This window comes from Suricata suricatta, chromosome 11 (genome assembly GCF_006229205.1).
Source record: "Suricata suricatta isolate VVHF042 chromosome 11, meerkat_22Aug2017_6uvM2_HiC, whole genome shotgun sequence".
Lineage (NCBI taxonomy): Eukaryota > Metazoa > Chordata > Mammalia > Carnivora > Herpestidae > Suricata > Suricata suricatta.
Window position 1 is genome coordinate 57226845 of NC_043710.1, and position 14575 is coordinate 57241419.

At 37.3% G+C, this 14575-nt stretch overlaps 1 protein-coding gene across 2 annotated transcripts in view; it reads left to right on the top strand.

Annotated features, from left to right (window-relative positions):
* The window catches only part of UVRAG (UV radiation resistance associated), a 297755-nt gene that overhangs the window by 218454 nt on the left and 64726 nt on the right, over positions 1-14575 (top strand). For both annotated transcript variants that reach the window (XM_029956114.1, XM_029956115.1), the window contains one exon: positions 2057-2135. In XM_029956114.1, coding sequence (XP_029811974.1) covers positions 2057-2135 — 79 coding nt within the window. The remainder of the gene's footprint in view (positions 1-2056; positions 2136-14575) is intronic.

Below are 14575 nucleotides of genomic sequence, written 5' to 3' on the forward strand. Positions count from 1 at the left end.
GGGGGGGGGGGGGGGTCAGAGAGAGAGGGAGATACAGAATCCAAAGCAGGCTCCAGGCCTCTGTGCTAGCTGTCAGCACAGAGCCCGACGCGGGGCTCGAACCCACAAACTGTGAGATCATGACCTGAGCCGAAGCCGGACGCTTAACCGACTGAGCCACCCAGGCGCCCCTCTTCAGATATGTTTTAATGTTACGTGCACACCTTGTGACTTTTTCTATAAAGAAGTCCCAATGAAGTAATAAAGTTGATGTTGTGAGATCCATTTTTTGGGAATTTAGAGACTTGGTTTTCAATGATACTTATTTCAGTGTACTCTTCTAACATTTGAAACAGTTTCTGTATTTATAAATTGAAAGTAGTGGGGGGCCTGGGTGGCTCAGTTAGGTGAGCAGCTGTCTTTGGCTCAGGTCATGATTTTGCGGTTTTTGAGTTCAAGCCCCGTATCAGGCTCTGTGCTGACAGCTCAGAGCCTGGAGCCTGCTTCAGATTTTTTGTCTCCCTCTCTGTCTCCCTCTCCCCCATTCTCTCTCTCTCTCTCTCTCTCTCTCTCTCTCTCTCTCAAAAATAAATAAACAAAAAATTTTTTAATTACAAAAATAAACTGAAAGTACAGGTACATGTAGGCTTGGAGAGCTGTGTAGGTATCTTTATAGAATTACAACTACATAGTACAGTCCTTTGGAACTCTAGGGCACCCATGTTATTATGTCTTTGCAGTTAGATAGTTCCTTTGCAAGCTACCTCCTACAAATTTGGATGATTCCCAGACACACTATGAAAGCCTGGTGCCACACTTTATCCTGAATTTGCTGTCATTTTTATATATCTCAATTTAGGGCCACACCACATTCCTAGTTTATTTTTTACTGCTTCAATAAATACAAAGCTGTATCTTTTTAATGGATGTGTGAAGTATTTGGTGTTCCCTTACTAGAGAATAAAGACAGTTCATGACCTTACCATTCCCCAGTGCCTGTAATGTTATAGCACAACAAATTCACCTTTTAGAAACTGTATGTAATCAACAACTCTCAAGAATTTACTATAGAGGTTTTTAAATTCTGTTTCCTTTATTTTATTTTTTCTAGAAAATAATATCCACCAAACTTTATGGAATGTACCTTTCCTCAGGCAGTTGAAATTGAGAATATCCACTAATTGTCACCTTCCATTCATTTCAATAGGATTATTTTATTTTTGAGAATAATGGTATATTGCAAACTAAGGAAGGTAAAGTTTTCTTCTTGACCCTAAGTTGTGATTGATCTGGGTTTGTGTGTTTATTTCAGAGGATAAAAATGTATGTTTAGTTTTGAGAATCAGAAAAATATGAGTGGCATATAATCTTCTCTTCTTCATTTGCAGGGATAGGAAAAAGGAAATAGTGAGGGAAACTTATTCTCACAAATAACTCATCATGTTGACAAAGATCCACAGGTCTCATGCCTTTGTTATTTCAGCAAGTCAGGTTAAAGTCTTAGGAGGTCTCTGTGGCTTAAGTATATTGCCTTGGAGAAGTAACACCCAATTAGCACCCGTGTAGGTGTGAATGAATTTTTGATGAATTTTCACTTCCATTAGTAGTGTTGATTTGATTGGCCACCTAGAAAGAAGCAGAAATCTTATATATTGCTTTCAAGTCTAATTTTTTTCCCCTAATCTTCTTTTCCCATATAGTAGAAGTTGAGATGTCGGATCCAAGGCATTAGAGGAAAAATCCTCTAGGATCTTAGTATTGGCATGATAAATTTATCATACGTAAATATGAAACATAGTGGCCTCAACTCCTTGGGGTCAGTGGGTCACTTTTTTATATATTAGCCCCTTGTTGCATGATCTACTCAGTTTTTTTTTTAAACAAAGCAACCATTGATCTGACTTGACTAATTATGAAGATATTAAGGTAATAGATTGCAACACCTATAAGTGAGTTACTCCAAGTCTTCAGATTATTTCTGCTGGATTCAAGGAACTTCTACCTTTGTCAATAACTTGGAGGTCATTTTACTCAAACTTTGGAAAACTTCTGATCCTGCTTAATTTTTTTTTTTTAGGTTTCCATTATATCCAAAAGGAGGGGAGAAGTTACAATTTGATTATGGTGTCTATCTTCTGAACAAAAATATAGCACAGGTAAGTAACTTCTTTTCTCTCCTTTTCTACTTCCCATCTCCAACCTACTTCCTTGGATTGCTAACCTTCCTTCTTTATAAATAGCTACTAGAGTTCACTGTTTTATTTAAGCAATTACAGTGATGATGCAAAGTTGTTTTTTGGCCACAGTTTTATTTTGTGCTATTATAAATACTATTGAGAAGCAGTGGGTGCAAATCGAAGTCCTCCTACTAAACTCGGAATCCCTTTATTGAGTTGTTACTTGCTGGTACACTGCACTTGAATGTGTAGGTTTATAGCTTTATGCCTCTGTAGCTTCGCACATAGCTTTCTTCTCCTTAGACCACTTTCTTCTCTTAGACCACTTTTAGGGACTCATTTTGCATTGGGAGTTGTTTATGGAGTAAGAGTTTCAGTGCCTTTGGCAAGTCCTCAGTGGTCTCCTCACCTTACTATGCAGGAACCAAAAATAAAAAATAAAAAATAGACCAACCATGTGGTCCTTGCAACCCATCTGGGTTTTTGTGGCTCTCTTAACATCAAGCCAGTTAGTCCCTCATTTAAATAATGTCTTTCTGTATGCTGTAGAAAGACTAACAGATGCTTTGATTTGCATTTTCCTGAAAGAAATACACAGCATTTCTTTCATACTTGACTAAACTTCAAGAGTTAGACATTCCATAAAAGACATTGTCAGCTGTATCCTCAGACCTTTTCTTTTGAAGCAACAAGGTTTGTGATGCATTTGTTTTAAAAGGTTGCCTTTTATTCATATGAATCTAAAGACTCGCTGAACAGTTCCCTTATTCATTCCTGATAGATCTAGAATCATTCCTCCATATGGTGTCATCTTTGCCTTTCTTCTCCTCATCCAGTATTAGTTTAATATTTTATTTTATTTTTTTTTTTAATGTTTTCATTTATTTTTGAGAGAAAGAGAGACAGTGTGAGCAGGGGAAGGTCAGAGAGAGAGGGAAAGACAGAGTCTGAAGACAGGCTCCAGGCTCTGAGCTAGCTGTCAGCACAGACCCTGATGCAGGACTTGAACCCACAAACCGCGAGATCATGCCCTGAGCCGAAGTCAGACGCTCAACTGACTGAGACACCCAGGTACCCCTAATGTTTTTTTTAATTGATTTTTATTTAGATTCCTACCCTTTTCTGATATTGGATCAGATTTCTAGTTTACAGTCTTCAGTTAATCATTTGCTTCAGAAGCTCATACCCGTTGCCCTCTCAACCATACTGCTTTATTATTACTGCTCTTTCAGCCCATGTTCTTTACTCCGAGCAGGCAGCCTTGTTCACGGTCTCTGGCCTGTGACTCATCTTTCCATGTGCCATTCTTCCCACACCTGATGCGTCCCCGCCCTCCAATTTTGTCAATAACATATCTTAGTCTAAGAAATGGGACTTTAGGGGTGCCTGGCTGGCTCAGTTGGTGGAGGATGTGACTCTTGATCTTGGGGTCATGAGTTCAAGCCCCACAATGGACATCTTCATGTCCATTAAAAAAAAAAAACAAAAACAAGAAATAGCACTTTAATTCCAAGGCTGTCTTACACTAACTGATTATAGTCATTATACTATGGAAGAGGCAGTGCTCAGAAGTAGCCTAAGAGTGCATGAAGAGCGAGGAGGTCTAAGTAAATTAGAGAGGACCTCCAGGTTAAGTCAGCAGGGTGGAAAGGGGCGCATGGATACTAGAGTCTGGGGGTCAGGATGGCAGGAAGGTTGGTGGAACTAAGTTGTGATCTGATTTCAAAGGTTTCTCTCTCCTTGCCCTATTTTTTGTTTCTTGCTCTGAATACCTAATCCCTGAGGTCCAACGTCTGTTGGAAATTCCAGGTGAAACATACTCCTGATTAAGGCTAGAGCCAAAATGCCTGGATTTCCTCATAAATCTCAACTGCAGACACACACACATGTGCACACATACATACATATGCAAGCATATGCACATGTAGTTACTTCTTCTCTGGGCCCAATAGGAATGCCAGAGACTGGTATAAAGAGGTGCTAACGATAGCCCAGCTTGCTTTGAAGACAAGACAAAGATGGGGGCTGACTGTGAACAGGGGGAAATTTGGGAAAGTCAGCCGTCTACCTCAGTCTCTTATCCCTAGTACCTGTTTGGTCCTCCCTTTGGAGCATTTCCAAAGAAGCCTCTGATTTTTATTCTTAAGAGTTGAACTGAGGCCACAAGCATGCTGAACTTGTTTTATTCATCTGTTTAAAAAATGGATTATTTCTGGCTATTTTTTATCCTCTGCTATTTAATAGTCATTTTGAAAATTTGAGAGATTACACTTGTGGGTGCATTTAAGATTGATAGGTTAACTACTTTAAATCCAGAGAGAGCAAGCAAGCATCTTCTTGCTCTCCGATGTTTTGTCTTCACTGTTGTGGCAGTTCTAAAAGGAGAGGACAGGACACTTTTCAAAAAAAGATTTTTTTAGGTTTCAGAGTGCATTCAGGAAGCCTCTTCTGATAACTTAGAAAGAAACTTTTAGCAAATTTGTGACCTTTAACGTTTTTGTTTGCCTCAACTTCTGTGTGTTACATCTTTAACTGTTTCTTGGGGAATATTTCATATTTTGTCTTTGGCTTTCATACCATCACTTTATTACATTTCAATTTGTAACAAATCAAAGGGTCATTAATTAGTTTGGCCCCTAACCATGTATTCTATCAGTAAACTATTTCCAAGTGTTTGAAGATTTATTTTTCTACACATACATACTAATATATGTTGTCAATGGAGAGTTTGTCTTCTCAGCCAGTCTCATTTAGACCCCATCTCTAGAGATGTGAACAAATCATACTATTAAAATGGCCCCACCTCAGTAATTTATAAGCCACGTTAGTGGAGGTGGATGAAAGCATTGGCATATGTTAAAGTGCCAGAGAAAAAGGAGTGAAGTCATTTAATACTGCATCCATAACTTGGTCGAGGATTTGAATAGTCAATAGGACCTTTCATCACAACCAGAAGTAGTAGTAAAATCACTTTTTTGGTAGAGGAAATGACAGAATTTAGTAATATTTGTTACTTCAGTATTTGGGATCAGTCCAGCCCGTTTTGAAAGCACAAGCTTAGAAAGACAGGCCTTCAAGTAGAAATCCTCAAGTGTTGTTTGAATTGCTGAGAGGGTTGATATGGCCTGCTTGCCCTCTTCCTGTCATTGCGGTCTGAAGGTATGTGTGTGTGTTCTGGGCTGGGCTTTGAAAGTGAATAAGGCAAAATTTCTTGTTTTTAGTACCATTTAGTAATAATTTTCACGTGTCAGTCCCTTTGTCTGGAAATCGCTTCCTTTGTTGGTCAGCACGCAACACTACAGAAACAGGCCTGTCAAAATTAGAGCACAGTATAATTATCATCAATTAAAAAAAACAGGTTCTGGGGCACCTGGGTGGCTAAATCAGTAGAGCGTCCAACTCTTGGTTATCAGCTCAGGTCATGATCCCAGGGTCATGGGATCAAGCCCCATGGTGGGCTCCATGCTGAGTGTGGAGCCCGTTTAAGATTCTCTCTCTCTCCCTCTGCCCCTCTCCCCTACTCGGTTGTGCTCGCTTTCTCCCTCTCTCTAAAAATAATAAATAAAATAAAATAAAATAAAATACCAGGTTCTGCCACAATTGTCAGTAAGATTATAAGTACATTGTATTAGAATTTGTGTATAGCATAGTAGTTTGCTTTCAGTTTCCAGAGCATAAACAGTAGTAAATAAAAAAATTACAATGCTTTTGCCTTACATTAATGGAGAGTTTTATAGTTTGAAACATATATAGATATAGAGTTCTATCCATGTGACCCTCATTATCACCCCGCTAAGTGAAAAGGGCAGCTAATGTTAAATGAATTTGAAGACAGGCTGTTGACATCTGTCACTCCAGTTAGGATCACATATTCTGACAGCTGTGTCCCAGATTCCCTTACTTCCATATACTTCACTGTTCTATGTACAGTTAACCTTTAAACAACATGGATTTGAACCATGAGAGTCCACTTATATATGGATTTTTTTTCAGTAAGGACAGTACTATAAATGTATTTTCTCTTTCTTATGACTTAATAGCATTTTTTTTCTCTAGCTTATGTTATTGTAGGCATAGTGTGTAATACATACACAGAATATGTGTTAGTCAGCTGTTTATGTTATTGGTAAACCTTCTTCTAGTAGTAGTAGTAGTAGTAGTAGTAGTAGTAGTAGGCTATTAGTAGTTAAGTTTTGGGGAATCAAATGTTAGAGGCAGTTTTCTACTGTGTGGGCAGTCATCATCCCTGACCCCTGCCTTGTTCAATGGTCAACTGTATTTCTATCCTAAAATTGTACACAGAGTCAAAGAAGGCGACATTCTCAGATAGAAAAGGGACTGAATGAATGTTCATTGAGCAGAGGCAACTATTTTGCACATTAAGATGTTTTCATTACTAAGTACAATGCTCAAAACATTGTAAAGTCTCAGAAGATGTTGAATGAATAAATGACAGGTGATACAGCATCATCACACAATTAAGAAACTGAGATCCAGAAAATTGTGACTTGCTTAAGATTGATGAGTTGACTCAACAAGTATTTGTCGCTCTTCTAATTGTGTACTGTATATTCTGAGTCTCAACTGAGAGAGCAGTGCATAAGACATACAGGATCCCCGCCTCATAAAAAAGCACCAATGTTGTTTCTATATGAATTATCTGGAATAGGCAAGTGCGGAGAGACCAGGAACTGGAGAAAGGGGGAAATGGGAGTTACTACTTAATGGTTGTAGATTCTATCTCGGGTGATGAAAAAATTTTGGAAGAAGATGGTGTTTGCGGTTATAGAACATTGTGAATGTAATTATAAAGCCTCCACATTATACACCTAAAAATGGTTAAAATGACACATTTAATGCAATTTTTTATCACTATTTTAAAAAATTAATATACTAAAAACCATTGAATTAATATATCCTTCAAATGGGTAAATTGTATAGTAGGGAGTTATATAACAATAAAGCTGTTTTTAAAAAAGAAAGGAACCTAGCTCATTAAATTTACAAGCTATTGGAAAGAGACAGACAGTAAACAAAACAATTTTAGATTGTGGTTAAGTGCTGTAACTGAAATCATTTAGGCAATGTAATGGGAAGTAATAAATTGGAGAGTGACCTGCTCTAGGTAATGTTGTCAAATAAGGCTTATTGGGGAAGTGACATGGAGCTAAGACATGGAGTTGACAAGGAACCAGCCATGCAGAGAGCTAGGAAACAGTGGAGCAGTTAGTGCAGCAGCCCTGATGTAGGAAAGACCTTGTTGTGTTTAAATAAAAGTAGATGGCCAGTGTGATAGGAGTATAGTAAGTAAGGGGAGAGGGAGCCGGGGAGCATATCATATAAGGCTTTAAAGATTATAAAGAGTTTGAATTTTGTCTTAAATACAAAGGGAAGCCACTGAATAATTTAAGCAGGGAAGTGGCTTGATTTGATTTAGTTTTTCAAAGGTTGCTCTAGCTGCTCTCAAGGATTGTAGAGAACTAGAAAAGAAGTAAGTTACCACTGGGGCACCTGGGTGGCTCAGTTGGTTAATCAGACTTTGGCTCAGGTCATGACCTCATGCCATGGTTCGTGGGTTCAAGCCTCATATCATGCTCCATGCCGGTGATGCAGAGCCTGCTTGGGCTTCTCTTCTCTCTCCCACTCTCTCTGCCCCTTCCCTGCCCATTCTCTCTCTCTGTGTATGTGTCTCTCTCTCTCAAAATAAGTAAACTTAGAAATAAAGAGAGATAAGTAAGGTACTACTTAGAGGGCTATTTTGAAAGACCTGATGAGGGTTGCGGTAGCTTGGACTAGGACGGTAGGCATCGAGATGGAGAGAATTAAACAGATTTAAGATATATGATGGGTGATGCTAAACATCACTCATTACAGGGAATGCAAATCAAAACAACAATGAGATATCACCTCACTATTATCAAGAAGACAAGAATTAGCAAATGTTGGCAAGCATATGGAGAAAAGGAAACCCTTACATTACTGTTGGCAGGAATGTAAATTGGTGCAGCCATAATGGAAAATAATATGGAAGTTCCTCAAAAAATTCAGTTTAACTTCTAGTTATAAAATAACTAAAAATGTCATTTAAGATATTGTATAATGAATGTGTCAACATTTGAAATTTTTATAACTAGTTACCCAAGATTTTCAAAGTGACCAGTGTGTGATACTGTGAAATCATATACAGGTAAAGATCTCTTTGAAGTGGAAATAAAAAAAAGATTGTAATGTAACAGATGTAAAAAGTATTTTGGTGTGGTTTCAGATTCTACATTGATATTAACCTTTAAGAAACTACTACTTGTTAGAAGATGTGGTATATATATACAATGGAGTACTACATGGCAATGAGAAAGAATGAAATCTGGCCATTTGTAGTAAAGTGGATGGACCTCGAGGGTGTCATGCTAAGCGAAATAAGTCAGGCGGAGAAGGACAGATACCGTATGTTTGCACTCATAGGTCTAACAGGAGAACAGGAGAAACCTAATGGAGGACCGTGGGAAGGAGAAGGGAGAAAGAGAGTTGGGGAGAGAGAGACGCAAAACCTGAGAGACTATTGAATACTGAAAACGAAGGGGGAGGAGAAGGGGGAAAGAGGTGGTGGTGATGGAGGAGGGCACTTGTGGAGAAGAGCACTGGGTGTTATATGGAAACCAATTTGACAATAAACTATTATAAAAAAAAAGAAAGAAAGAAAGAAACTACTACTTGTTGAGGGTACCTGGCTGGCTTAGTTGGTAGAGCATGTAACTCTTGATCTCAGGGTTGTGAGCTTGAGCCCCACAATGAGTGTAGAGATCACTTAAAAGTAAAATCTTTAAAAAAAAGAAAAAAAAACTACTACTTGTTGAGTTTGGGGTAGGATCAGAGAATAATAGCCATAATTATCTGAAAAGGCCTTTAAAATACTTCTTATTTGGGGTGCCTGGATGACTAAATTGGTTAAGGGTCCGACTTCAGTAGTTCCTGAGTTTGAGCCCAGCATCGGGCTCTGTGCTGACAGCTCAGAGCCTGGAGCCTGCTTGGGATTCTGTGTCTCCCTCTCTCTCTGCCCCTCGCCCACTTACACTTCATCTCTCTTACTCTCAAAAGTAAATAAACTTAAAAGTTTTTAAATGCTCCTTTCTTTTCCAACTATATATCTGTACAAGGCTGGATTTTCTTATGAAACAGCATATGGTAACAAAATGAATGCAGAAGACTATATGAGAATCCAGCTGTCTTCTATGAAGGCAGACATTGCAAAACACACTTGCAAAAAATGTAAAATAGTGTCACTCTTCTCTCTAAATTTCTTTTTTGGAAAATATGCTTGTTTTTCATTGAAAATATTATATTAACAAGTAATAGGTTTCTATTATTTTTTTAATGAGTTAAATATTTAAAAGTTTTCTCAATTGTAACTTCTAATATAGTAAATATTGGCGTATATAACCCATATGAAAAAAAAGCTCTTTGACATCCTCAGTAGTTTTAGAAAGTGTAGAGCTCTTGAGACCAAAAAGTTGGAGAACCGCTGTCCTAGAGAACACGACCAGCCGATTTCCCTGAAATACCTTGTTAGTGGCTCATAGTCTGATAAACCAAGACATACTTGTTGGTTTCCCAAATGTGGAACATTATAGGAGAGACATACCAATTTGAACTCTGGTAGTACAATTCTCTGCAAGGCATAAGGTCAGCCGGTATCACTGTGTTCTTTCCTTATTGCCTTTGGCTTTTCTTAGGCCAGGCCTCTTCTCTCCTTTCATGAAATACATGTAATACTTTGAGGATCTAGTTTACAAATACTAATGATGATTTACATTTAGTTTGAATGTAATAGCTTTTATTATACTTTTACTTCTGTATCCCATTTCGTACACCATCAAGTTCATTGGCCAGGTCTATCTTTAGAGATAAGAAATTGAGCTGCTGCTATGCTAACTTCTCGAGCCTGACAAACCTATTAAATGGCAAACAGAAATCAAGACCAAATCTTCTGAGGTCAATCTGTCCACTGGCGTTTCTTTTCCTTTCTTTCTTTTTTAAATTAAAAAAAATTTTTTTTTGTTTTTAATGTTTTATTTATTTTTGAGACAGACAGAGGCAAAGCATGAGTGGGGAGGGGCAGAGAGAGAGGGAGACCCAGAATTGGAAGCAGGCTCCAGGCTCTGAGCTGACAGCACAGAGCCCGATGCAGGGCTCGAATCCACGAACGTGAGACCATGACCTGAGCTGAAGTAGGAGGCTTAACCGACTTAGCCATCCAGGCACCCCTCTTTTTTAAATTTTTTTAAAATTTGGGCCTTCTTATAATCCTGTGAGGTGACAGGTCACAGGCAGTTATCAGCCTTTTGCAGATGGGATTCCTGGGATCATGAGTTCAGTAAAGAACCAGGATTAGAACCCAGGAACTTGCTGACCTCTCTTCCTTTTACTCTTTTACCTCTCTCTCCCCTCAAGTTATTTTAAGACTTCATAGAAAGTAAAAGTAGCTTCTCCTTCCAAAATCAGTTGGAAACCTCTGTTCTGCCAAGGACATGGTCTTTCTCTGAAACTTGTCTATTCACAGGGCCCACAGTGCATAGCTATTTAGAAGGGATCAGTGCCAGCTTACACCCAGCAGCTTAAATTCATGTCTATTTCTTCAACATACAGTCCAATGTATATGACACATGGGGAGAAAATGCATTTTTATTTTCTTAATTCTTGGAATCAAGAATACAAATTCCAAGGATGTTTTAATAGTCAGACTCCTATTTTCCTTCCCTGCTGCCTACAAAATTTGCCAGTAATGTAGTGGAAACCATTTTTTTCAAGTCCTATACCTATATCTAAAAAAAAAAAAAAAAAAAAAAAAAAAAAAAAAGCTTTACTGAGATGGAATTCATATATCATACAATTCATCCATTTAAAATGTGCAATCCAGAGGCGCCTGGGTGACTGAGTCAGTTGAGCGTCTAACTCGATTTCAGCTCAGGTCATGATCTGACAGTTTGTGGATTTGGGCCCTGCATCGGGTTCTGCACTGGCAGCGTGGAGCCTCCTGAGATTGATTCCCTGTCTCCCTCTCTCTGCCCCTCCCCTACTCTCTCTCAAAAATAAACTTCAAAAAAAATTTTTAATGTGCAGCCCAGTGCTTTTTAGTATATTCATTGAATCATCAAACTATCACCATGTGTCAACTTTAGAATTTTTTTATTGCCTCCAAAGAAATCCTGTACCTATCAGTCCCTGACTGTTCCCCAAGACCTCCATCCGGCCACCCTTCTACTTTCTATTTCTATAGATTTGTGTATTCTGGACATTTCATATAAATAGAATGGTACGATGTATGGTTTTTGTGATTGGTATCTTACACTAGCATAGGTTCAAGGTTCATCCATGTGATAGCATATATTATTCCTTTTCATTGCCAAATCGTTTTAGCTATTTGAAGATGTACCTGGATCTGCAACGTTGTATTCATCAGTTCATTAGTTGGTAGACACTTGGATTGTTTACAGTTTGGAGTTATGTATAATGCTGCTATGAACATTCATGTACAAGTTTTTGTGGAGACATATATTTTCATTAGTCTTGGGTATTTACCTAGGAGTGGAATTGCTGAGGCATATGGTACCTGTTTCACATTTTGAAAAATTGCCAGGCTATTTTCTAAAGCAGTTGCACCATTGACCTTCCCACCAGCAGTGTATAAGAATTTCAATTTCTCTACACCCTTGACAGCACTTACTATTTTCTGCATTCTTTATTATAGCCATCTTGCTGGATATAACATTGTATCTCATTGTGGTTTTGAGTTGAACTTCCTTATGGCTAATGATGTTGTGTATCTTTTTGTGTGTTTATTGGACATTTGTAATATGTTCTTTAGAGAAATGTTCAGGCAGACACCTTGCCCATTTGTAAATTGGGTTATTTGTCTTTGTTATCGAGTTCTAAGAGTACTTTATACAACCTAGACACAAGTCCCTTCTCACATGTATCATGTGCAAATATTTTATCTCATTCCATAGGCTTTTTCACTTTCTTGATAGTCTCCATTGAAGCACAAAGGTTTTCAATGTTTTTTAAAGTTTTTATTTAAATTCCAGTTAGTTAACATGCAGTGTAATAATTAGTTTCAGATATATAGTATTGTAATTCAGTACTTCCTACATCACTTGGTACTCATCACAAGTACTCTTTTTTGTTTTTTTTACAACAAGTAGTCTTTAATCCCCATCACCTATTTAACCCATCTCCCCACCAGAATGGCTAAAATCAACAACATAAAAAAACAAATGTTGGCAATGATGTGGAGAAAGAGGAACTGTCTTGCATGGTTGGTGGGAATGCAAACTGGTCTAGCCACTTTGGAAAACATATGGAGGTTCTTCAACTTCAATTTAAAAATAGAACTACCCTACAGTCTATCAATTGCACTACTGGGTACTTATCCAAAGAATACAAAAATACTAATTTAAAGGAATATATGCACCCCAGTGTTTCTAGCAGCATTAATTATTAGAGCTAAATTATGGAAGAGTCCAAATGTACACCAACTGATGAATGAATAAAGAAGAGGTGGTATATATATACAATGGAATGTTATTCAGCCATAGAATAGAATGAAATCTTCCCATTTGCAATGACACAGTTGGAGCTAGAGAGTTTTATGCTTAAATAAAAGGTTTTTCATTTTGTTAAAGTCCAATTTTATTCATTTTTTTTTCTTTTCTTGCTTGTTTTTTTGGTATCAAAAAAAAAATCTTAGCACAAAGTTTGCTTCTGTGTAGTTTCAGTTCATATGTTTGGGTCCGTGATCCATTTTGAATTAATTTTTTTTGTAGAGTTTAAAGAAGAGGTCCAATTTCATTCATTTGCATGTGGATATCCAGTTGTCTCAGAAATTTTTAGTGAAAAGACTACTTTCTACTCATTGAATTGTCTCAGTATTCTTGTTGAAAAATAATTAACTATAAATGTGAAGATTTATTTCCAAACTCTAAATTCTGTTCCATTAATCTAAATGTCTGTCCTTATGCTAGTACCACCTTTTATCTTTTTTCTTTAAAAAATATTTTCTAAATTCAATAATAATATATGCCAATTATAGAAATGTTTTAAAGTACAAAAGAGGGTAGAAGAACAGAATTTTTTAAATAGTCTACAATCTCCTCATTCATATGTACCTTCTGGGTCTTCCAAACTTTTTGTCTTTTTCTTACATAGTTGAGGTAACATTATATATACTGCGTCATATCTTTTTGTTTTTTAACACAAGCATTTTCCCAACCCATTAAAATATTTTAATATATTTCATTTCTGTGCATAATTTTAATTTATTTAACCATTCTTCTAATCTTGGGTATTTATTCTTCTAGGGTTTTCCTTGAAATATGGTTTTGGTTACAATATTAGCACTATATATGTGTGTGTGTATATATATATATAGTTAGCACTATATATGTGTGTGTATATATGTATATAGTTAGCACTATATATGTATATATATAGTTACATATTTTTTAATGTTTACTTATTTTTGAGAGAGAGTGTGTACATGAGCAGGGGAGAGACAGAGAAAGACAGAGACAGAGAATCCCAAGCAGGCTCTATGCTACCAGCGCAGAGCCTGAGGCAGGGCTTGAACCCACAAACTGTGAGATAATCTGAGCTAGAACCTAGAATGGGAAGCTTAACCAACTGAGCTACCCAGGTGCCCTTTGTCATATATATTATTATGTTACATAAATATTAATATATTTCTGCCCTATAGAGTGACATATTCAGATATGAGATACAGTAAGGTGAATATTAAAGCAGTTCATAGTGGCAGAAATCTTGTCTCTCAAACTTTTCTGTGGGTCCTATGTTTTTCCAGTAAACCAGTTCAAACCTAATCAGCTGTGGACAAAGCAGATTTTCAGTCAAATCCTTACTTTGAAAGATAATGATAATTAACTCATAATCCTGTGATTTTTTTTCTCTTTAAAAGTAGAAAAATCACATTTCCTACATGTGTATATATATATATGTCTATATATATGCAGACATAAATACACATAGATATACAAGAAAAATCACATTTTCTTACGTGTGTGTGTATATATATATATGTCAACCCACAAATATCTGAGTGTTTGAACTGTGCAGTGCCTCTGAAAGGCTGACTTTACTCTCAAGCTGCCTGTATTTAGGGGAGGGGAGATTTAAAATATGTATGATATATAAGTAGGTAGCCAGCAGTACAAGGTAGGCAATGATCACTATCAAGAGAGAAGTTCTGTTCAAGGTGCAGATCTGGCTCATGGCAGATAAAGCCCTTTGGTAGTTCAGCATCCCACATACCTTGGTATGCATCCCGCTGGCTGGATGAACTTGGGCATGTAATAAAATCTCACTACACCTCCATTAGGAAATGGATAAGGATATCTCTGTAAAGATTG